The 23,881-nt window shown below is 39.7% G+C and overlaps 1 protein-coding gene across 18 annotated transcripts in view; it reads left to right on the plus strand.

Moving 5' to 3' along the window:
- Nucleotides 1–23,881, plus strand: part of LOC119510434 (putative zinc finger protein 487) — a 153,815-nt gene that overhangs the window by 46,774 nt on the left and 83,160 nt on the right. For 11 of the 18 annotated variants that reach the window (XR_005211928.1, XR_005211933.1, XR_005211930.1 and 8 more), the window contains one exon: nucleotides 2,288–2,346. The exons of 2 other annotated variants lie outside the window; for them this stretch is intronic. Coding sequence is in view for 9 of the 16 variants with exons in the window: in XM_037804745.1 (XP_037660673.1) it covers nucleotides 2,288–2,346 (59 nt within the window). In the remaining 7 variants the exon portion in view is untranslated. Of the gene's footprint in view, nucleotides 1–60; nucleotides 362–1,110; nucleotides 1,408–2,287; nucleotides 2,347–23,881 lie in introns of those variants that run through there. 5 more of the 18 variants (XM_037804739.1, XM_037804740.1, XR_005211929.1 and 2 more) reach the window with 3 other exon arrangements.

Raw genomic sequence — 23,881 nt, forward strand, 5'->3', positions numbered from 1 at the left:
ACCACCTGCCATGTGCTGAGCCTCGGCGCCCTAGGCTACGCCCACCGCTCCGACGCTCGCCCTCGGCCCCGCCTACTGCCCCCGGCGTGCGTCCCCCGCGGTTGGGGCCCCCCGCCCCTGCACACCTTCGCATCCAGTGGCGCGCCTCTTGTGCTGTCCGGCACGTGCTGAGCCTCGCGCTCCCTGGGCCCCGCCCACCGCCCCGGCGCGCGCCCCCTCCGCGGAGGCCGACGGGATTGGCTCCACGGGCGCTCCCGACTACCCCTGCGTGAGTGGCGCTGCGGCGGGTTTGTCTCCGCTCGGTGGCCTCCTTGAGCAGGCTCGCGGTCTGTCCAGGCCTCGCTGCTGAAAAGCGTCCGACGTGAGCGTGGGGACTTCGGGGGTTCGAGGACTGAGGGGCTCGGGTCTAGGGACTTCGCGCTGACCGGGCGGGTCGGGGGCGTTCCGGGCCGTCGGGGGCTCGGGGAAAGGCCGGGGCCGCCTGGGCAGAGCGCGGCCGCGGGCTCCGGGACCCGAGGCTCCGCGCTAGACGCGGCCTAGTCCGCTGAGGGGGCGCGGCCCTGGCCGGGGGGGGGGGGGAGTGAGGGGGCGGACCCGAGTTGGTCCCAGTTGCGCTCTTCTTACTGCCGGTTTCTCTGCTCTAGTTAGTGTTTAGGCAGCTGTTCTATTCATTTGGTGTCTGGTAGAATTATCACAGCCATTTTTGAGGTCGGGAAAACAGGCCCATTTTAGCAGATAAGAAAACAGGTGGGAGGTAAACGATTTTACCAAGGTCACAGCCAGCAGGAAAGGGAGCTGGATTGAAATCCAGATCTGCTGTGGCTCACTCTTAACGTTGCTGCTAACGGCATGCTGTGCTAGTGTCTGCGTTGGGCCCTTCCAAGCCCCTAAGTGGCACAGCTGCCTACTTGGCTACTCTTAGGTGCCCTGGGTTTAAACTCCACAATCGGTGGTATGGGCTCGTCCTAAACTTCCCAGCTTATGTGTACAGTGGTCCTGGTTTGATCCTATAAAAAGGTCTATCCTGGGATTCTAGAAGACAGCAGCTTTCCAGTCAGTCACACTGGGGGCTCTGTTCGAAGGGTCCAACTAAATGATTTTGTTCTCTAGGCCCAGTCCCATCTCCTTTGGAACAAAGCACTTCTAGGGAGATAAGAGGGAATAAACTGCAGGAAGCAGAATCCTGTCTGGAAGAAAACACGCCCGTGACCTCAGACTTCTCGCCAGAGCATCAGAGAAGTGGAAGAGGTCCCCAAAGGAGCAGATTCTAGATTTGCAAGGCCAGAAGCAATTTTTTATTCCTCTGCCCCAGATAAGATTTCAGATGTCACATCTGAAGCCATCACAGCTTTGTGAAGTGGAAGGTCAGGACAAGGTTTCAGCAGAGAAGTGTGCTGGGCAAGATTGGTGAGTGGGGGTCAGGCTGCACAGGAAATATCACTTTTTTGTGGATGTCTGTTGGGAGGAAGGAATCACTACAGCTGAGGAAATTCTACTTAACCCTCCCCATACATCCTACAGTTCTGTTCTCCACTCAGGTTTTCCAGATCTGAGCTCGCATGTGCTGTATATCCACTGTATTTGACACCTAGAGATTTTTTATTCCTTTTTTTATTCTGATCTAGAATCACAGAATGGTAGTGTGGGAAGGGTATAGGAGGTTTAGCTATTTCTGCTTCATTTGAAAGATGAACAGTGTGGAGCCTGGCAGGGTCAATGAATTATTCTGGGTTACCCGTTGGTTAGTCATCAAGCCAAGAGTTTCTTGGATTTTTGATCCCCAAGATGTTTCTTTTGCACAGTTAAACAGATTTCTTATCAAAAGATTATGAAATTGCTATCAAGTTAGAACAATTTTTTTTTAAATTTCTTGTTAAAGCACTCATTCTTTTTTAATACTTCCTTGAATTGTTGAACTTCAACAAACTTCTGAGTATTGTATTAGTAAAGCAAATAAATGATGCAATCTGAGAATTTCCTTCATTTCAGTTTTAATGAAAATGTCATTTATAAGCATCTGTAATCTATAGATTGATTCTGCTTTAAGTTTTTTTGTTTGTGCCTCAGTTAGAGGTAGACGTATTGTTAATAAATCAGTGGGTTGTGTTTGTTCACTCTTACCCTATGAAAACTGGATGTCTAAGCTCAACATGAACTAACTGGTCATAGATAGGAGTCCACATTGTTCAAACTGCCTCTTCTGTGGAGTGCTTTAGCCAGGTGAAACCAAGAGCTGCAAGGCAAGCCAGATTTCTCCTGACTTAATTCTTCCTTTCTTCCTTTCCAGCTCTACATTCACACCTCTCCATGCTTTTCCAAGACCAAAAGAAAATGAACAGATCCCAGGTGAGTTTTTTATTCTCAACTTTACAGTGCCATAGTATGAGGATTTTAAGGGTCAGTAGATAAGAATGGAAATACAGAAATAGATGCAAATCAACAACAGGGAAATAACAATAGCTGATCAATTAGGATAATGTCATCTATGTACAAGTTTTATTATGTTACAGCATTACCAAAGTTGAGCTGTAAATTTGTCTCTTATCTCTCTCATGGTTGTATCAAAATGCAGACATTAACTATTACATGATTTACATTTTCCATAAGGAGAAATTATATTCATTGTTAATGGAAACAAGAAGACTTCCTGCGTTCAAGTCTAAGTTCCTTTCTTGGGCTCTGCATTGATGATGAAGTGTACAGCCTTCTAAGAGCATCCCTGAAAGAAATGTAGCCTCATTCAAGCAGTAGTTCTTCAACAGAAGCAGAGGACTCTAGAGCTAAGGGAGAACTCAGTGAATAGGTTTTCAGGGAAGCAAAACATTGTGGTACTAGACCTGTGCTATCCAGTACAGTAGCCACTAGCCATATGTGGTGATTTGCATTTAAATTTAATTAAAAATAATTAAAATTTAGTACCAAGTTGCAGTAGCAGCATTTTAAGTACCAGGTTGTCGCCTATGGCTGGTGGCTACTGTACAGGACCATGCTGCTTTAGACCATTTTCTGATGTTCCTGTTTGATCCAGAGATTAAAACCTAGAGTATCCAGAAGAAGGAATGGAGTGCACGTCCTTGAGATTATTTCTATAAATGACTTTTCCCCCAGTTAAGCCTGTATTCTTGGGCTGGCACAGACAATTCAGAGTTATACTCTCTGGCGCTTGTTTCTATAATTCTAATTCACGTTTCAGACCATTCTTGCTTCTTTCTTTCTACTTGCTTTTATCTTTTTTGGTAAAGGTCACAATGACGTAGTTGTTTTCTAGTGCCTACTGTCTCCCTGACACCAATCATTGTTCTCTCCTAAGAGTGTCTTCTGTTGGTTTCTGTGACACCACCCTGCTGGCTCTGTGCCTTTGTTTTAATTTTCTATTTTGTGGTGCCTTCTTCATGCTCTTACCCTTAAACATCATTATCCCCAGGTGCTTCTCCTGACCCCTTTACTTCCTGTTGTCCTTCCAAATTCCACCCTCTCTGTGGTTGTAGCTGGGACGCCTTTGCTGGGACTCCAGACTCTGTCTTTCCAGCTGGTCCTAAGCTCCAACCATGAGCCCTGATGTCCACCTCACTTCTTGTCCTCTGTTGCCCAAAAGGCCTCTCAGCTCCGCAGATCCAAAACAACAGTATTCATGTTCCTTAATTCTCTGTCAAATGTTAATGTCATTTAACCTGTCGTCCAAGTGACAAAAAGCAGGATTTGTCCTGAATCACTTCCTACCTCAGTTCTCCAGTTCCATCTAGTCAGGTTTGCATTTCTGTTTCTTTTAAATTTGAAGTATTTCTTAAATCTGTCTTTCCTCTCTCATCCCTTCTACACAGGGATGAACACAGGTTCATTTTCTGTTCTGAGGACCAGTCTATATACCTCTTTTTTCTCGCAGCTTAAGCCTGTTTTCAATAATTTCTCTAAAATATTAATCAGATAACGTTTTTTCCCATGTGGATGGTACTTCGTTGGCTTCCAGCTGCCTGCATGGTAAAGTCCATGCTCCTGTGACATGGCTGTTCTGTGTCCCATTACGAAGTCCCCAGCACAGCTGATCTGTTATTTCACAGTGAATTATTGAGCAGCTGTGCATGATGTCTAAGAGCTCTTGTGTGGATTGCCCATTTTCTTCTTCTATTTTTATGATCTTGTAAGAATGCTCTATATAATTTGAATAGTAATCCTTTTTCTCTTATTTATGTTGTGAATATCTTTGCCTTGTATCTTTTAACAAGGGAGTTTCTTTGGTAATAATAAAAAGTTAAATTGTGATGTATTCAGTGGATTTCTTTTATGTTTTTAGAAAACATTTTCTTTAACAAGATCATGTTGATATTTTGCTCTATTTTTGTCTAATAGTAAAGTGTTGCTTTTCAGTTTTAGATTGTTTATCTATGTGGCCTCTTTATTTTTGTGTGTGGTGTGCATGGAATGCCATTTGTTCTATGTTTGGTTTGCTAAAGCTGCTGAAATGCAATATACCAGAAATGGACTGGCTTTTAACAATGGGGATTTATTCGGTTACAAGTTACAATTCTAAGGTCATGAAAATGTCCAAATTAAGGCATCAGCAAGAGGATACCTTCTCTGAAGAAAGGCCCCTGGCATCCAGGGTTCCTTGTCAGATAGCAAGGCATGTAGCCGGTGTCTGCTGGTCCTTTGTTCCCAGGTTTTGTTGCCTTCAGCCCCTGGCTTCAGTGGCTCTCTCGGCTCCTCCACGAGCTTTCCTGTAAGCTTCTCTGGGTGTTTCTCTCTCAGCTCTCTCTGGGTGTCTCTCTCTGAATTCTCAGCTTTTTTTTTTTTTGTCTTTTATCCTCATAAAGGACTCCAGTAAAGGATTAAGACCCTTCTTGAATGAGGTGGGTCACATCTCAATTGAAACAACACAGTCAAAAGGTCCGACCCACAATAGGTCTGTACCCATGAGAATGGATTAAAAGAACATGGCCTTTTCTGGGGTACATAACGGCTTCAAACCAGTACACCACATGTAGTTATTATTGTTTCCCCAGTGAATTATAAAGCTATATATGCATATATTTGCTTTTCTACATTTTTATTTTGTTCCTTTAACCTGTTTATTTTTTCCCTTTTCAAATTCCACTCTAGTTAATCATGTATCACTTTAAAATATCTTCAAAGGTAGTTGTTGAAGCTGTTTTCTTCCCCCACTGATATTTTTCAGATTTATCTTTACTTTTACAGTTTTTCTCATACCTTGTATTTATTAGAACATCTTTAGTTCTGCCCCAGTTTAATAAATTTGCTTCCTTTAAATAGTGAATGTGCATTGAATTACTTTAAGTCCTGTTTTTCTGAGTTCTTTGGAAAAGCCTGTTTCCATTTCTTCAATCCAGAATTTCTCAACCTTAGCATTATTGACATTTTGGGCCAGATAATCAGTTGTTGTGGGGACTGTTCTGTGTATTGTAGGATGTTTAGCAGCATCCCTGGTATCTACCCACTAGAGGCTGTGGCATCTATCCAGTTTTGACAACTGAGAATGGTTCCTGACATTGCCACAGGTCCTCTGGGCAGTGAGGAACCACTGCCTTAAATTATTAATGTATAAGATTAAACCATTGTTTATGGGATTTTTCCATTCTAAATTATTGTTGCCTTTGTCCATCATATATTTGTGAGTTTCCTAAGTCAGATTTGCTAAAATTTTAGTGAAGGCATTACTTCTCTGTTCTCAAGTGAAACCAGCCTGTTGTTGTTATTGTTGTTATTATTTTTAAAGCAGTTTTATTGAGCTATATTCATACACCATATGATTCATCCAACATGTACAGTCAGTGGTTCACAGTATCATCACATAGTTGTGCAGTCATCATCACAGTCGATTTTAGAATATTTTCCTTACTCCAACCCCACCCCACCCCAAACTCCCATATCCCTTATCCCACCCTATTATTGACCCTTAGTGTTGGTATGATACATTTGTTACTGCTGATGAAAGAATATTAAAATCTTACTGTTAACTATGGTATGCATAGTCTATATGCAGTAGGTGCATTTTCCCATATAATAATGGGAAGTGCCTCTATTATTAACTCCTTGTAATAGTGATGTACATTTGTTCTGGTTCATGAAAGAACATTTTTATATTTGTAGTACAATATTAATCACAGTGATCGTCCACCACTGTGTCCCGTGTTTTATCCTCTAGTTTTCCTTCTGGTGACATACACGACTTTAAACTTCCCCTTTCAGCCACAATCACAATCATAATTCAGTGCTGATGAATTGCACTCACCAAAATGTGCTACCCAAACTCTACCCATTTCAAAGCATTTAAATTTAACCTAGTTAACAATTCTGCACACATTAAGCATCAGTTCCCCATTCTCTACCCTCATTCTATGTTCTGGTAGCCTGTATTCTAGATTTTAACTGTGAGTTTACTTATAATAAGTTCATGTTAGTGAGATCATAGACTATCCTTTTGTGTCTGAGTTATTTCACTCAGCATGATGTCCTCAAGTTTCATCCATGTTGTCTCATGTGTGAGGACTTCATTTCTTTTTACAGCTGAATGATATAACATTGTATATATATATATATATATATATATCACATTTTGTCTATCCATTCATCTGTTGATGGACACTTGGGTTGTTTCCATCTTTGGGCAATTGTGAATAATGCTGCTATGAACATCACTGTGCAAATGTCTGTTCATGTCCCTGCTTTCAGTTCTTCTGGGTATATACTGAGTAGTGGGATTGCTGGATTATAAGACAACTCTATACCTAACTTCCTGAGGAACTGCCAAACCATCCTCCACAGTGGCTGTACCATTTTACATTAGCATCAGCAGTGAATAAGTGTTCCTATTTCTCAGCATCCTCTGCAACACTTGTAGTTTTCTATTTGTTTAATAGCGGTCATACCAATAAGTGTGAAATGGTATCTCTTTGTGGTTTTGAATTGCGTTTCCCTGATAGCTAGTGATCTTGAACACCCCTTCATGTGCCATTTGTATATCCCTTTGGAGAAATGTCTTTTCAAGGCTTTTGCCAATTAAAAAAATTATTGTTTTATTAGTGAAGTTATGAGTTTACAGAACAATCATGCATGAAATACAGCATTCCCATACACCTCCTCACCACCAACACTTGCGTTGGTGATGAAAATGTTACAGTTGATGATGGCACTTTTTTTGTAATTCTATTTTTTTAACAGTAGTTACATTTGTTACAATTGATGGAAGATTATTAAAGTAGTACTATTAACTATTGTCCATAGTTTTCTTTTCCCTATATTCCCAACCTATTATTACTCTTTTTCATGCATGTCTTTATTTTATTACTTATCTTCCCATGCACTGGTTAATGGGGGTGTCAGTCACAGGGGTTTTACAATCACACGGTCACAAGATGAATGCTGTATAGTTATACAATCATTATCAAAGGTTAGTGGTAGCATTATTCACCATGGCAATGCCAGAGGTGGCCTGCATCTCTACCATGAGTTATAAAAAGGATTTAGTCTAACTATAGTTACAACTTTTTAAAATAATTTATTAGAAAAACTGTAGGTTTACAGAAAGAAAAATCATGCAGAAAATATGGAGTTTCCATATTACTCCTATTATTAACACTTTGCATTAGTGGGGTAGCTTTGTTATACTTGATGAAAGAATAATATTATATTTGTATATCAACCACAGTCCATAGTTTACATTAGAGTTCACTGCCTATGTGTACAGTCCTATGGTTATTTTACAAAATATTTTTATTTTAGTAACATATATACAACTTAAAATTTCTCCTTTAACCACATTCAAATATATGATTCACTGCCGTTGATTACATTCACTGTGTTGGGGTGCCATCACCACCATCCTTTACAAAACGTTTCCATCACCTCAAACAGAAACTCTGTACCCATTAAGCATTAACTCCCCATTCCCTACCCCCACCGCAGCCCTTGGTAACCTGTATTGTAGTTTCCGACTCGGTGAATTTGTTTATTCTGATTATTTCCTGTCAGTGATTTCATAGAATATGTGTCCTATTGTGTCTGGCTTATTTCACTCAACATGATGTCTTCAGGGTTTATCCATTTTGTTGCATATATCAGAACTTAATTCCTTTTTAGGGCTGAATAATATTGCATTGTATGTATATACCACGTTTATTTATCCATTCGTCTGTTGATGGACACTTGGCTTGCTTCCGTCTTTTGGCTATTGTGAATAATACCACTGTGAACATCAGTGTACAGATACCTGTTTGAGTCCCTGCTTTCAGTTCTTTTGGGTATTGTGCTGGTTTGGATCTGTTATGTATCCCAGAAAAGACTATGTTTTTTTCATCCAGTCTTATGGGGGCAGACCTATTTGTGAGTGGGACCTTTTTATTAGGTTGTTTCCATGGAGGTGTGACCCCGCACATTCAAGGTGGGTCTTAATCCTCTTGCTGGAGTCCTTTATGAGAGGATAAAAGGCAGAGACATTTTGGAGAGTGTTGAGAGCTGAGGGAAAGCTAAGAGTGACCGAAGCCTGAAGTTTTGGGGAAAGCCATTTTGAAACCAGAACGCAGAAGGACCAGCAGATGTTGCCATGTGCCACCTTTCCTCAGAGGAGGTATCTACCTCTTGATGTGTTAATTTGGACATTTTCATAGCCTCAGAACTGTAAATTTGCAACCTAATAAATCCCCATTGAAAAAGCCAACCCATTTCTCGTATATAGCATTCTGGCAGCCTTAGCAAACTGAAATAGGTATATACTTAGTAGTGGGACTGCCAGGTCATGTGGTAATCCTGTGCTTAACTTTCTGAGGAACCTCCAAACTGTCTTCCACAGCAGGCTGCACCGTTTTACATTCCCACCAATGAGGAATGAGTGTTCCTATTTTTCCACATTTGTTAACACATTTTGTTAACAAATATTAAAATAGTATTTGTTATTTTCTGCTTTTTTAAACAGTGGCCATTCTGGTGGGTGTGAAATGGTATCTCATTATGGTTTTGATTTGCATTTTCCTAATAACTAGTGGTGCTGAATATCTTTTCATGTGCTTTTTGGCCATTTGTATATCTTTGGAGAAATGTCTGTTTAAGTCTGTGCTTTTTTTTTTTTAATTCAGTTTTATTGAGAAATATTCACATAGCATATAATCATCCATGGTGTACAATCAGCTGTTCACAGTACCATCTTATAATTGTGCATTCATCACCCCAATCTATTTTTGAACATTTTCCTTACACCAGAAAGAATCAGAATTAGAATAAAAAATAAAATTAAAAAAAAAAAAGGATCCCCTCCCCCATCCCACCCTATTTTTCATTTAGATTTTGTCCCCATTATTCTACTCATCCATCCATATACTGGATAAAGGGAGTGCCATCCACAGGGTTTTCACAATCACACTGTCACCCATTGTAAGCTGTGTTATTATACAATTGTCTTCAAGAGTCAAGGCTACTTACTGGGTTGGAGTTTGGTAGTTTCAGGTATCCACTTCTAGCTATTCCAAAACATTAAAACCTAAAAAGTGTTATCAGTGTAGTGCGCAAGAATGTCCACCAGAGTGATCTCTCGACTTCACCCGAAATCTCTCAGCCTCTGAAGCTTTATTTCGTATCTCCCTTTTGGTCAAGAAGATGTTCTCAATCCCACAATTCTGGGTCCAGATTCATCCCTGGGAGTCATATCCTGCGTTGCCAGGGGAATTTACACCCCTGGGAGTCAGGTCCCATGTAGGGGGGAGGGCAGCGAAGTTACCCACCAAGGTGGCTTAGTTAGAGAGAGAGAGAGAGGGCCACATCTGAGCAACAAAGAGGCACTCAAAGGGAGACTCTTAGGCACAATTATAAGCAGGTTTAGCTTCTCCTTCACATCAAGCCATTAGTCCCCAGTGTTTGTGAGAACACCAGCAACAATCCAGGTGAGGAAGTCCAACACCTCTGCATCCTCCCCCAGCTCTTCGGTGGGGGGGGGGGGCGAATATATATTTTTATTCTCCACCCAAATACTTTAGAATGTGTTGCTTTTTCATTCTAATCTATACAGACCTGCCGTAGCTCACTTCCTGTTCAAAGTTCATGTAATTGTAGTATTTGAACAAACTGACTGTAGAAGTTATATTGTTTAGCAAATATAGATCCTACACCAAATAAACATCTCTTCCCTTGGTCTCACATGGAAGTTGAAGTTTGAACACAGTCAGTTTCAACCTTTACCCTTTGGCCCGATTTTCTCTCGTCTTAACCAGATCTGCTTTATTCATATCTCTATTTGATGTCTGGACTCTGTTTCAGCTTTTTTTTTTTTTTTTAACAGTTGCTGTATTCATAAATACTGATATTCATATCTGCCGAGCTCTAGCTCTGAGTTTCAGGTGTCACACAGATACCCAGTGTTCTAGAGACCAATCAGGTTGTACATTAAGGGATCAACATCTCAGAGTTTGGAGATAGCCATTACATTTCAGGAATAGATTTGACTGCTGTAAGAGCTTACAATCTGGGAACCACTACAATAATCATTTCCCTGTTAGGCTGTACTCTAAGATTTAATTCTGAGTTTACACATTGTAGTTAGTCCATATTGGTGAGGCATTATAGTGTTTGCCTTGGTTTCTGGCGTACTTCACTCAACATGCTGTCTATAGGATTCATTCACCTTGTTACATGTCTCACAGCCTCACTCCTTCTTGTAGTTGCTCAATATTCCATTGTATGCATACACCACAGTTCACCATTCTGTTCCTCAGTCAATGTACCCTTAGGCCACCTCCACCCATTGCAAATCATGAACGTTGCCTCCAGGAGCACCAGTGTGCAAATGTCCACCCATGTCTCAGCTCCCAGGTCTTCCAAATACACACCCCACAATGAGGTCACAGGATCCCATGGCCCCACATACTCAGCTTTGTGTGGAGCCACCACAGTGACCTCCAGGAAGGCTACACCATTCTGCCTCCTCTTCAACAGTAAATAGGTACTTCCCTCTCTCCATGTTTTCTCCAGCACTTTTACCTCTATTTATATTTTTTCCTACAATCTTATAGAAATATGTTCACGTAACATATATCCATCCATAGTGTATAATCAGTTGTTCATGGCATCATCACATGGTTGTACATTTATCACCACAGTCAGCACGTGAACATATTGATTATTATGAAAAAATGTTTTTTGTTTTTTTGGTGAATAATAAAAAAGATAATAGAAAGAAAAATAAAAATGTCATACAATACAATATAATAGTAAGGACAAAAAACAATACCACTAGCAACGATCCCATTTCCCTCCCTTATATCCCCCTCTCATACACATTTAACTGTGGTATATTGCCTTTTTTACATTTAATGGAAGCATACTGTTGACCATAGACTCCAATTGGCTTTGATTATGTTTTTTTCCCAAATACCATCCCTTTTTTTCAACACTCTGGATGGTTGACATATATTTGTTCTCCCACATGTGAGAACATTTTTATATTTGTACATTTAGCAACAGTCATTGGCCACTCCAGTTTTTGCCAAGTTATACAGTCCCAGCCTTCATTATCTGTCTTTACTTCTGGTGTCATACATTCCCCTATCCCATCTCTTTCAGCTTTACTCACAGACATCTTTGTTCCATGTACTTACAATATTGTGCTACCATCACACAGTATTATGCTATCCATTTCAGGATCTATGCAATCATTCCTGCTGAACATTTCTGTAGTCCTTCAGCATCAAATGCCTGATCTCTACCCTCTTTCTATCTCCTGGTAACCTGTGTTATCAGCTTTTAACTCTCAAAGTTTGCTTAGTAGTGTTATTTCATATTAGTGAGACCATATAGTATTTGTCCTTTTGTTTCTGGCTAACTTCACTCAACATAATGTCCTCAAGGTTCATCCACATTATCATATCTTCCATGTCTTTGTTTTGTCTTATAGCTGCATAATATTCCATCATGTGTATATGCCACAGTTTGTTTATCCACTCATCCATTGATGGACATTTGGGCTGCTTCCATTTCTTGGCAATCGTGAATAATGCTGCAATAAACGTTGGTTTACAAATGTCTGTGTCTTCACTTTCCGTTTCTTTGAGTATATACCTAGCAATGGAATAGCTGGGTCATATGGCACACCTATACTTAGCTTCCTGAGGAACCTCCACACTGTCTTCCAGAGCGGTTGCATCATTCTACATTCCCACCAGCAATGAATAAATGTGCCTCTTTCTCCACATCCTCTCCAGCACTTGTCATTTTCTGTTTTTTGGATAATCGCTATTCTGGTAGGTGTGAGATGGTTTTGATTTGCATTTGCATTGTGGTTTTGATTTGCATTTCCCTACTAGTCAGTGAAGTTGAGCATTTTTTTAATATGTTTTTGAGCCATTTGTATTTCCTTTTCAGAAAAGTATCTGTCCATGTCTTTTGCCCATTTTTTAATTGGGTTGTTTGTCTTTCTGTTGTTGAGTTGTAGGATTGCTTTATATATTCGGGATATTAAACCCTTATCTGATATGTGGTTTCCAAATATTGTCTCCCATTGTGTAGGCTGCCTTTTTACTTTTCTAACAAAGTCCTTTGATGTGCAAAAGTGTTTGATTTTGAGGAGATCCCATTTATCTATTTGTTCTTTGGTTGCTCACACTTTGGGTGTAAGGTCTAGGAAACCACCTCCTATCACAAGATCTTTAAGATATTGCCCTACATTTTCTTCTAAGAGTCTTATGGTCTTAGTGCTTATGTTTAAGTCTTTGATCCAGTTAGAGTTAATTTTTGTATAGGGTGTGAGGTAGGAGTCCTCTTTCATTCTTTTGGAAATGGATATCCAGTTCTCCAAACACCATTTATTGAAGAGGCTGCTCTGTCCCAGTTGATTTGGCTTTACTGCCTTTGCTGGTTTGAATGTATTATGTCCCCCAGAAAAAGCCATATTCTTTGATGCAATCTTGTGGGGCAGACATATTAGTGAGGATTAAGTTGGAATGTTTGGATTAGGTTGTTTGCATGGAAATGCGCCCCACTGGACTGTAGGTGATAACTCTGATGAGATAATTTCCATGGAGGTGTGGCCTCACCCATTCAGGGTGGGCCTTGATCAGCAGAGCCATATAAATGAGCTGACAAGCAGAAGGAACTCAATGCAGCCGTGAGTGACATTTTGAAGTGCAGCTGTGAGTGATGTTTTGAAGAGGCGCTACAGCTAAGAGGAACACTTTGAAGACAGCACAGGAGCTGCAGATGAGAGATAGTTTGAAGATGGCCATTGAAAGTAGACTCTTGCTCTGGAGAAGCTAAGAGAGGACAAATACCCCAAGTGCAAATAAGAGTGACATTTTTGAGGAACTGCAGCCTAGAGAAGAATGACCTGGGAGAAAGCCATTTTGAAACCAGAACTTTGGAGCAGATGCCAGCCATGTGACTTCCCAGATAACAGAGGTTTTCCGGACACCGTTGGCCATCCTCCAGTGAAGGTGCCCGATTGCTGATGTGTTGCCTTGGACACTTCATGGCCTTAAGACTGTAACTGTGTAACCAAATAAACCCCCTTTGTAAAAGCCAATCCATTTCTGGTGTTTTGTGTTCTGGCAGCGTTAGCAAACTAGAACACTGCCTTATCAAAGATCAGTTTTCTGTAGATGCAAGAGTCTATTTCTGAACACTCAATTCGATTTCGTTGGTCAGTGTCTCTGTCCTTATGCCAGTACCATGCTGTTTTGAGCACTGTAGCTTTGTAATATGCTTCAAAGTCAGGTAGTGTGAGACTTCCTGCTTTGTTCCACTTAAGATATTTTTGGCTATTCGGGGTGCTTGCCCTTCCAAATAAATTTGGTTATTGGTTTTTCTATTTCTGCAAAGTAAGTTGCTCATCTGTGCTATTTTTAAATTGGGTTGTTTGTCTTTTTCTTGGTGTATTGTAAGATTTATTTATATATTCTGTGTTTTAAACTTTTATTAGATATGTGGCTTCCAAATAGTTTTTCCCATTCTGTAGGTGTCTTTTTTTTTTTCAACATTTTATTTTGGAATAAATTCAAAGTTATAGGAACAGTTGCAAAAACCATACAAACCCCATATACAGAACTCCAGCATTCCCTGACCCCCCTGATACCCCCCGATCCACAAACTTTAACATGTTGTCCCACTGCTATTTCTTTCCCTCCCTCTCTCCCTCCCTATCTATCATCCATCATCTATTGCTCTGTCTTCTGAACATACAGGAGCTAGCTGTACACATCCTTGAACAAACACTGTAATTCTCATATACAGTTCCCATGAACAAGAACATTCTTTTATGCAATCCCATTAAGCACAGCTAAGAAGTACAAGAGATTCAACAATGAAACAAAGGTTACATTCTATATTTCCTTTTCCTTATGTCTCAACTATGTCCCTTTGAGCCTCCTGTCCTCCATCGTCTGATCCTATCCAGGGTCATCCTTGGCATTCAATTGTTGTCTGTTTAGACTGTTTTTATTATTTATTTATTTATTTATTTTTCTCAACTATGGAAACATATACAGCCTAAATCTTCCCATTCCACCCCCTTCCTAGCATTCCATTAGTGGGATTAATCACATTTAGAATGTTGTAATGCTATCACCTTCCCACCCTCCATTGAAATTTCCCTTCACCTCAAACAGCAACCCTACACTCATTTCTTAACTCCCCATTGCCCCTTCCCCCATTTCTCTTTGATACCAGCTTAACTTCTATAGGACACATAAACTATGTTCCTATACTCCTCCATTCCCCTACCTTTATATAATTCTTGTCAAAAATTACATATTTTACATTGAGTTGAAAACCACTGATTTGTCCTTAGTGTTTGTGTATTTTATATCATGTAGGAAGTAAATAGTAGAGTTACAATTGAAAAAATTATTGACTTCTATTTATATTCCATTGTGGTTGGAGTATGTGCTTTGAATATATTCAATTTTCTTTTTTCTTCTTAAATTTATTGAGGCTTGTTTTATGTCCCAGCCTATGGTCCCTTCTGGAGAAAGATCCATGATCCGTAGAGAAAAATGAGTGTCCTGGTGATTTGGGATGTAAGGTTCTATATATGTCTGTTAAAATTCTCTGTATCTCTCTCTACTTTTCTTTGTTTCTCTGTCGGTAGGGCTCTCTTTAGTATCTGGAGTAGGGCAGGTCTTTTATTGGCAAACTCTCTCAGCATTTGTTTGTCTGTGAAAAATTCAAGCTCTCCCTCAAATTTGAAGGAGAGTTTTGCTGGATAAAGTATTCTTGGTTGGAAATTTTTCTCTCTCAGGATTTTAAATATGTCCTGCCACTGCCTTCTCACCTTCATGGTGGCCGCTGAGTAGTCACAACTTCGTCTTATGTTGTTTCCTTTGTATGTGGTGAATTGCTTTTCTCTTGCTGCTTTCAGAACTTGCTCCTTCTCTTCAATATTTGAGAGTCTGATCAGAATATGTCTCGGAGTGGATTTATTCGGATGTATTCTATTTGGAGTTTGCTCGGCATTTATGCTTTGTGTATTTATATTGTGTAGAAAGTTGGGGAATTTTTCCCCAACAATTTCTTTGCATATGCTTTCTAGACCATTACCCTTCTCTTCCCGTTCTGGGACACTGTGCCGGTTTCAGTGTATTGTGTCCCCCAAATGCCATTATCTTTGTGGTCTTGTGTGGGGCAGAAGTTTTGGTGTTGGTTAGATTTGCTTGGAGTGTGCCCCACCCAGCTGTGGGAAATAATTTTGATGAGATGTTCCCATGGAGGCTTGGCCCCACCCATTCGGGGTGGGCCTTGATCGGTGGAGCTATATAAATGAGCTGACTCAAAGAGGAAAGAGAGTGCAGCTGGGAGTGATGTTTTGAAGAGAAGCAAGCTTGCTGGAGAGGAACGTCCTGGGAGAAAGCCGTTTTGAGGCCGGAGCTTTGGAGCAGATGCCAGCTGCCTTCCTAGCTAACAGAGGTTTTCCGGAGGCCATTGGCCATCCTCCGGTGAGGGTACCCGATTGCTGATGTGTTGCCTTGGACGCTTTGTGGCCTTAAGACTGTAACTGTGTAGCGAAATAAATCCCCGTTTTATAAAAGCCAATCCATCTCTGGTGTTTTGCGTTCTGCAGCATTAGCAAACTAGGACAGATTTTGGTACCGAGAGTGGGGTGCTTTTGCTGCTGAGTTTGCAAATACCAAACATGTTGGAATGGCTTTTTATATGGATAAGGGGAAGACTCTGGAAGAATTGTGAGGAGCTTGATAGAAAAGGCCTATGGGATTTTGTACTTAACTTTTGTTACTGAAATGATTTAAGTTTTTGTGATAAATGAATGTATTTTGTATTTGGAAAGATAATGCCATTTTGGGTTCCAGGGGGTGGAATGTGCCGGTTTGAGTGTATTGTGTCCCCCAAATGCCATTATCTTTGTGGTCTTGTGTGGGGCAGAAGTTTTGGTGTTGGTTAGATTTGCTTGGAGTGTGCCCCACCCAGCTGTGGGAAATAATTTTGATGAGATGTTCCCATGGAGGCTTGGCCCCACCCATTCGGGGTGGGCCTTGATCGGTGGAGCTATATAAATGAGCTGACTCAAAGAGGAAAGAGAGTGCAGCTGGGAGTGATGTTTTGAAGAGAAGCAAGCTTGCTGGAGAGGAACGTCCTGGGAGAAAGCCGTTTTGAGGCCGGAGCTTTGGAGCAGATGCCAGCTGCCTTCCTAGCTAACAGAGGTTTTCCGGAGGCCATTGGCCATCCTCCGGTGAGGGTACCCGATTGCTGATGTGTTGCCTTGGACGCTTTGTGGCCTTAAGACTGTAACTGTGTAGCGAAATAAATCCCCGTTTTATAAAAGCCAATCCATCTCTGGTGTTTTGCGTTCTGCAGCATTAGCAAACTAGGACAGACACCAATGAGTCTTAAGTTTGGATGTTGTATTTTATCTATCATATCCCTGAGATCCATTTCGATTTTTTCAATTTTTTTCTCCATTCTTTCTTTTGTTTTTATCATTTTCTGTTCTGTGGACTTCTAGGACTTTGAGTCTTTGTTCACCTTCCTCTAATCTTGTATTATGAATATCCAGAATCTTTTTAATTTGGCCAACAGTTTCTTTTATTTCCATAAGATCTTCTATTTTTTTATTTACTCTTGCAATGTCTTCTTTATGCTCTTCTAAGGTCTTCTTTATGTCGCTTATATCTTGGGCCATGGTCTTTTTCATGTCCTTTAACTCCTTTGCCACGTTTTCATTCCTCGATTGTAGTTCTTTGATTAATTGAGCCAAGTACTGTGGGTCTTCTGATATTTTGATATGGGTGTTTGGACTTGGGTTCTCCATATTGTCCGGTTTTATCATATGCATTGAGATTTTCTGTTGTTTCCGGCCTCCTGGCATCTGCTTTGCTTGACAGGGCTTCGTTTCAGAACGCAGACTCCTGGTTTCACCAAGTATACAGCCCCTATGGTACAAGGAGTCCTCATCCAACTGGCACATCACTGAAACCGGTACTCTGGGTCACCTTCTGGTTTTTATCTAGTATTTTTCATGGAGATGTTTTTTTGTCCTGTCTCACCTAGCCGCCATCTTAGGTTCTCTGTAGGTGTCTTTTTACTTTCATGTTGAAGTCCTTTGATTCACAAGTTTTTAATTTGGATGAGGTCCCATTTATCTTTTCTTCCTTTTGTTGCTCATGCTTTTGGTATAAATTCTAAGAAGCCATTGCTTAACACAAGGTCCTGAACTGTTTCCCTGTTTCCTTCCAGAAGTTTATAGTTTTGGTTCTTATATTTAGGTCATTGATCCATCTTCATTCATTCTTTGGCATACGGATATCCAGTTTTCCCAGCACTGTCTGTTGAAGAGAGTATCTTTTCCCAGTTGAGTGTACTTGGCATGCACTGTCAAAAGTCAATTGGCCAGTCTCTCTTTAGCTAAGCCAACTTGGCAGGTGAACTCACTGCCCTCCCCCCTACATGGAATATGACTCCCGGAGGTGCAAATCTCCCTGGCAATGCAAGATATGACTCCCAAGGATGATTCTGGACCCAACATCGTGGGATTGAGAACATCATCTTGACCAAAAGAGGGATGGAAAATGAAATGAAATGAAGTTTTGGTGGCTGAGAGATTCCAAATGGATTCGAGAGGTCACTCTGGTGGGCATTCTTGCTTACTATATAGATAACCCTTTTTAGGTTTTAATGCATTGAAATAGCCAGAAGTAAATACCCGAAACAATCAAACTGCAACTGAGTAGCCTTGCCTCTTGAAGACAATTGTATAGCATAGTAACTTACAAGGGTGTCACTCCCTTTATCCATGTATGGATGGATAAGTAGAAAAATGGGGACAAAAACTAAATGAAAAATAGGGTGGGATGGGGGTGATGATTTGGGTGTTCTTTTTTACTTTTATTTTTTATTCTTATTTTTACTTTTTCTGGTTTAAGGAAGATGGTCAAAAAATAGATTGGAATGATGAATACACACTATATGATGGTACTGTGAACAGTTAATTGTGCACCATGGATGATTGTATGATATGTGACTATATCTCAATAAAACTGAATTTAAAAAAAAGTCAGTTGGCCATAGATGTGAGGGTTTATTTCTGAACTATCAGTTTGATTCCTTTGGTCCATAAGTCTGTCTTTGTGCCAGTACCATGCTGTTTTTTTTTGTTTGTTTGTTTGTTTTACCATGCTGTTCTGACCACTGTAGCTTTGTAATAAGTTTAAAATTGAGAATTGTGAGCCTTCCAACTTTGTTCTTTTTTATAAAGATGACTTTGTCTGTTCAAGGCCCTTTACCCTTCCATGCATATTTGATGATTGTCTTTTCATTTCTGCAAAGAATGCTGATGGGATTTTGATTCAGATTGTGTTGAATTTGTAAATCACTTTGGGTAGAATTGACATTTTAGCATTATTTAATCTTTCAATCCATGAACACTGAATATTCTTCCATTTATTTAAGTCTTTCAAAATTTCTTTTAGCAATGTTTTGTAGTTTTCTGCGTACAAATCCTTTACATCGTTGGTTAGATTTATTCCGGATATTTGATTCTTTTAGTTGCTATTATAAATGGATTTTTTCCTTGATTTCCTCCTCAGATTGCTCATTTCTAAAGTGTAGAAATAGTACTGATTTTGCATGTTGACCTTGTACCCCGCCACTTTGCTGAATTCTTTTATTAGCTCTGGTAGCTTTGTTGTAGATTTTTCAAGACTTCCATTTATAGGATCATGTCATCTGCAAATATTGTTAAGTTTTACTTCTTCCTTTCTAATTTGTATGCCTTTTATATCTTTTTCTTATCTAGAATTTCCAGTACAATGTTGAATTAACAGTGGTGACAATGGGCATCCTTGTCTTGTTCCTGATCTTAGAGGGAAAGCTTTTGGTTTTCACCACTGAGTATGATGTTATCTGTGGGTTTTTCATATATCCCCTTTATTGTGTTGAGGAAGTTGCCCTCTATTCCTAGTTTTCTAGGTGTTTTTTATCAAGAAGGGGTGCTGGATTTTGTCAGTTGACTTTTCTGCACCAATTAAGATGACTGTTTATTGATTTCCTTTTGTAGAACCACCCTTGCATACCAGGGATGAATCCCACTTCACCGTTGTGTATAATTATTTTGTTATACCATTGGATTAGGCTTGCTAGTATTTTGTTGAGGATTTTTGCATCTGTATTATTAAGGGATATTTGTCTGTAGTTTTCTTTTCCTGTGATATCTTTATCTGGCTTTGGTATGAGGGTGATGCTGGCCTCATAGAATTGAGTTAGGGAGTGTTCCTTCTTTTCAATTTTGTGGAAAAGTTTGTGCAAGATTGGTATTAATTCTTCTTGGAATGTTTGGGAAAATTTCCCTGTGAAGCTCTCTTGTCCTAGGCTTTTCTTTGTTGGGAGGATTTTGATTACTGTTTCAGTCTCTTTACTAGTTATTGGTTTGTTGAGCTCTACTTCTTGAGTCAGTGTAGGTAGTTTGTGTGTTTCTAGGAATTCACTCATTTCATCTGGATTATCCATTTTGTCTGCATGATTTTGTTCATAGTATCCTCCTATTGTCCTTTTTATTTCTCTTGGGTCAGTAGTAATGGCCTTCTTTTCATTTCTGAGTTTAGTTATTTGTGTCCTGACTTTTTTTTCTTTGTCAGTTCAGCTAAAGGTTTGTCGATTTTATTGATCTTTTTAAAGAAGCAACTTTTGGTTTTGTCGATTCTATTGCTTTTTTATTCTGTACTTCATTTAACTCTGCTCCAATCTTTGTTATTTCCTTCCTTCTGCTCCCTTTGTGTTTACTTTGTTCTTCTTTTTCTAGATCCTCCAGTTGTGAGGTTAGTTCTCTGATTTGAAATCTTCTTTACTGTAAGCATTTAGAGCTGTTCATTTCCATCTCAACACTGCTTTTGCTGCATCTTGTAAGTTTTGGTATGTTGTGTTTTCATCTCCATCCTCCGCAAGATATTTCCTAATTTCCCTTATGATTTCTGCTTTGACCCATAGGTTGTTTAAAGGTATGTTAACTTCCACATACTGTGAATTTTCCATTTCTTTCTGTTACTGATTTCTAGCTTCATTCCATTGTGGTCTGAGAAGAGACATTGTATTTGAGTATTTTTGAATTTATTGAGACATGTTTTATGACCTAACGTTTGGTCTATTTTAGAGAATAATCCATGTGCACTCATGAAGAATGTGTATTCTGCTGCTGTTGGGTGCATGTTCTATATGTACTTGTTAGGTGTAGCTGGTTTAGAGTAGCATTGAAGTTTATCTGTTTATAAATGCTCTATCCATTATTGAAAGATTGTGTAGTGAAGTTTCCAACTGTTAATGTAGAACCATCAATTTCTTTCTTCAAATCTGTCAGTATGTGCTTCATATATTTTGGAGCTCTGCTGTTAGGTGCATATGTATTTTATATTTGTTGTCTTCTTGTTGAATTGACCTATTTATCGGTATATGGTGACCCTCTTTGTCTGTCATAACAGTTTTTGACTTAAAATCTGTTTTATCTGATATTTGTATTGCTATCCCAGCTTTCGTTTGGTTGCTACTAAGTCAGCCTATTTAAGACTTTGAATTTAAGGTGAGTTTCTTATAAACAGCATAGAGTTGGGTCTTACTTCTTTATACTGCCAATCTCTGCCTTTCTTTCTGGAAAGTTTAATCTGTTTCCATTTAAGGTAACTAGTGATAATGCAGTACTTTCTTCTGCCATTTTGCTATTTTGTCTTTGTAAGTCTAAGACCTTTTTTGACCATCAATTATTGTGTTAATGCCTACTTCCATACTTATTTGGTTTTATGTTTTGTACCGTTTTGAGACCCTTCTCATTTCTTTCCAAATATATTTTTCATGTCTTTTCTTTGTAGTTACCATAGGGTTAAAATTGAACTTCCTACATCTATTATAACCATATTTTATTTGATACCAAATTAGCTTCAGTAGCATACATACACACTGTTCCTCTGCCCCTGTATAGCCCCACCTTTTTTTAATGCTTCTTACAAATTATATCTTCATACATTGTATGTCCAAAACCATCAGTTTATCATTACTTTTTATGCATTTGCATTTTAGCACTGTAAGAAGAAGTGGAGTTACATAATAAAAAATACAATATGGTAATACTGGCATTAATTACCCATATTGCTGTATTTACTGGAGGTCTTTATTTCTTTATGCTACTTCATACCACTGTCTAGTGTCCTTTCCTTTAAGTCTGAAGAACTCTCTTTAGCATTGCTTATAGGGCAGGTCTAGAGGTCATGAACTCAATAGGTTTTGTTTACCTGGGAATGTCTTAATCTGTTCCTCATTTTTGAAAGAAAATCTTGCTGGATATAAAATTCTTGGTTGGCAGTTGTTTTCTTTTAGCAGTTTAAATATTTTCTACTACTGCCTCTTTGCCTCCTTGGTTTCTGATGAGAAATCAGGACTTAATGTTATTGGGACTTCCTGTATATAACTTGTTTTTCTTTTGCAGCTTTTAGAACTCTCTACTCGTCCTTGGCATTGGACAATTTGATTAATATGTGTCTGGGCATCGTTCTCTTTGAGTTTATCTTGTTTGAAGTTTGTTGGGCTTCTTGAATGTGCATATTAATGCATTTTGTTAAATTTGGGAAGTCTTCTGCCATTATTTCTTTGAATAGCCCTTCTGCCCCTTTCTCTCTTTCCTCTCCCTCTGGGATTCCTGTAACATGTGTATTGGTGTGCTTGGTGGTGTCACACATGTCTCTTAGGCTCTCTTCATTATTTTTTGTTCTTTTTTCTTTCGGCTCCTCAACCCGAATTATTTCGGTTGTTTTGTCCTGAGATCATAGATTCTTCTGCCAGCTCCAATCTGCTATTGAAACCATCTAGGGAATTTTTCAGTTCAGTTATTGTGTTTTTCACCTCTGTGTTTGTTGAGATTCCCATATTGTTCATTAATTATTTTCCTCATATCCTTTAGCTATTTGTCCGTACTTTCCTTATCTCGTTGAGCATATTGAGGATCAGTTTTTTGACATCTCTGACTGGTAAGCCCAGTCTGGTTGTCTTTATTGTTGGTTTTTAGATTTTTATCTTGTTGCCTTGTGTTCCGGTTTGCTAATGCTGCCATTATGCAGAATACCAGAAATGGATTGGCTTTTATAAACGGGGTTTATTTGGTTACACAGTTACAGTCTTAAGGCCATAAAGTGTCCAAGGTAAGACATCAACAATTGGGTTCCTCCACTGGAGAAAGGCCACTGGCATCCGGAAAACCTCTGTTAGCTGGGAAGGCATGTGGCTGGTGTCTCCTTGCTCTCAGGTTGCATTTCAAAATGGCATTTTCCAAAATGTTGCTCTTGGGGTGTTTTGTCATCTCTTAGTTTCAGCTCCTCTTCAAAATGTCACTCAGTTGCTCTGAGGTCCCTCTGTTTATGCGCTTCTTTTATAGGACCCCAGTGAACTAATCAAGACCCGCCCTGAATGGGCGGGGCCACATTTCCATGGAAACATTTAATCAAGAGGTCACACCCTAATCAAAGGTGTCACTCACAGTTGGGTGGGTCACATCTTCATGGTAACACTCAATCAGAAGGTTTCAACCTAATCAACACTAATACATCTGCCGCCACAGGATGGCATTAAAGAATATGGCTTTTTCTGGGGGATATAATATATTCAAACAAGCGCACTGTGGGTAGGCCATCATTTCCTGTTTCTTTGTTTAATAATCTTTTGTTGCCCACTGTACATTTTTTTTTTTTTTTTTTTTTTTTTTTTTTTTTTTTTTTTTTTTTTTTACCCAGTGTTCTTTTTCACTCCAACCGCTCCCCTTCACTCCAATCACCATTCCTGCCATTCCCGTGTGCGCCAATGAAGGTGCCAGGGACCGACCCAGGCGACGAATGCACAACCACGCAACGGCACTGCGAACAATCGAATGCACGACCCGTCCCGCATGACTGCGTGGCACGTGAACACATCCCAACAAAATGAAGATTCAAAAAAAAAAAAAAAAATACCAGCAGGACAGACATATAGACTAGTGGAGTAGAATTAAGAATCCAGAGACAAATCCACACATCTATGGCCAGTTGATTTTCAACAAAGGTGCCAAGCCCACTCAATGAGGAAAGCATAGTCTCTTCAACAAATGGCACTCCACTGTACATTTTTATATTTTAAAGTGTTAACTCTGGGATTTAGTCTTCAATCTGTCTGTTCCCTGAGTATGTGTCTAGTTGGTGATATGACAGATTTTCTTGAATGTCAGGAGCTAATCAAAACAAGCAAACAAAGGCAAAGCACATCTTTCACTGTCTTTATAAATTGGTTCTGCTTTGGCTGGTGGTTTCCTTCAGTTTAGCCCTCCAATCAAGAAGATGAGCCCGAGGTAAATAGGAAGTGCAGGGTCATCTCTGTTTTAGCTGAGTTTGAGTGCAGTTACAGAGTCTGGGCTCAGCTTGTGCTTTTCCTGGGC

The sequence above is a fragment of the Choloepus didactylus genome, chromosome 15, assembly GCF_015220235.1.
Source record: "Choloepus didactylus isolate mChoDid1 chromosome 15, mChoDid1.pri, whole genome shotgun sequence".
In the NCBI taxonomy this organism is placed as follows: Eukaryota; Metazoa; Chordata; class Mammalia; order Pilosa; family Megalonychidae; genus Choloepus; species Choloepus didactylus.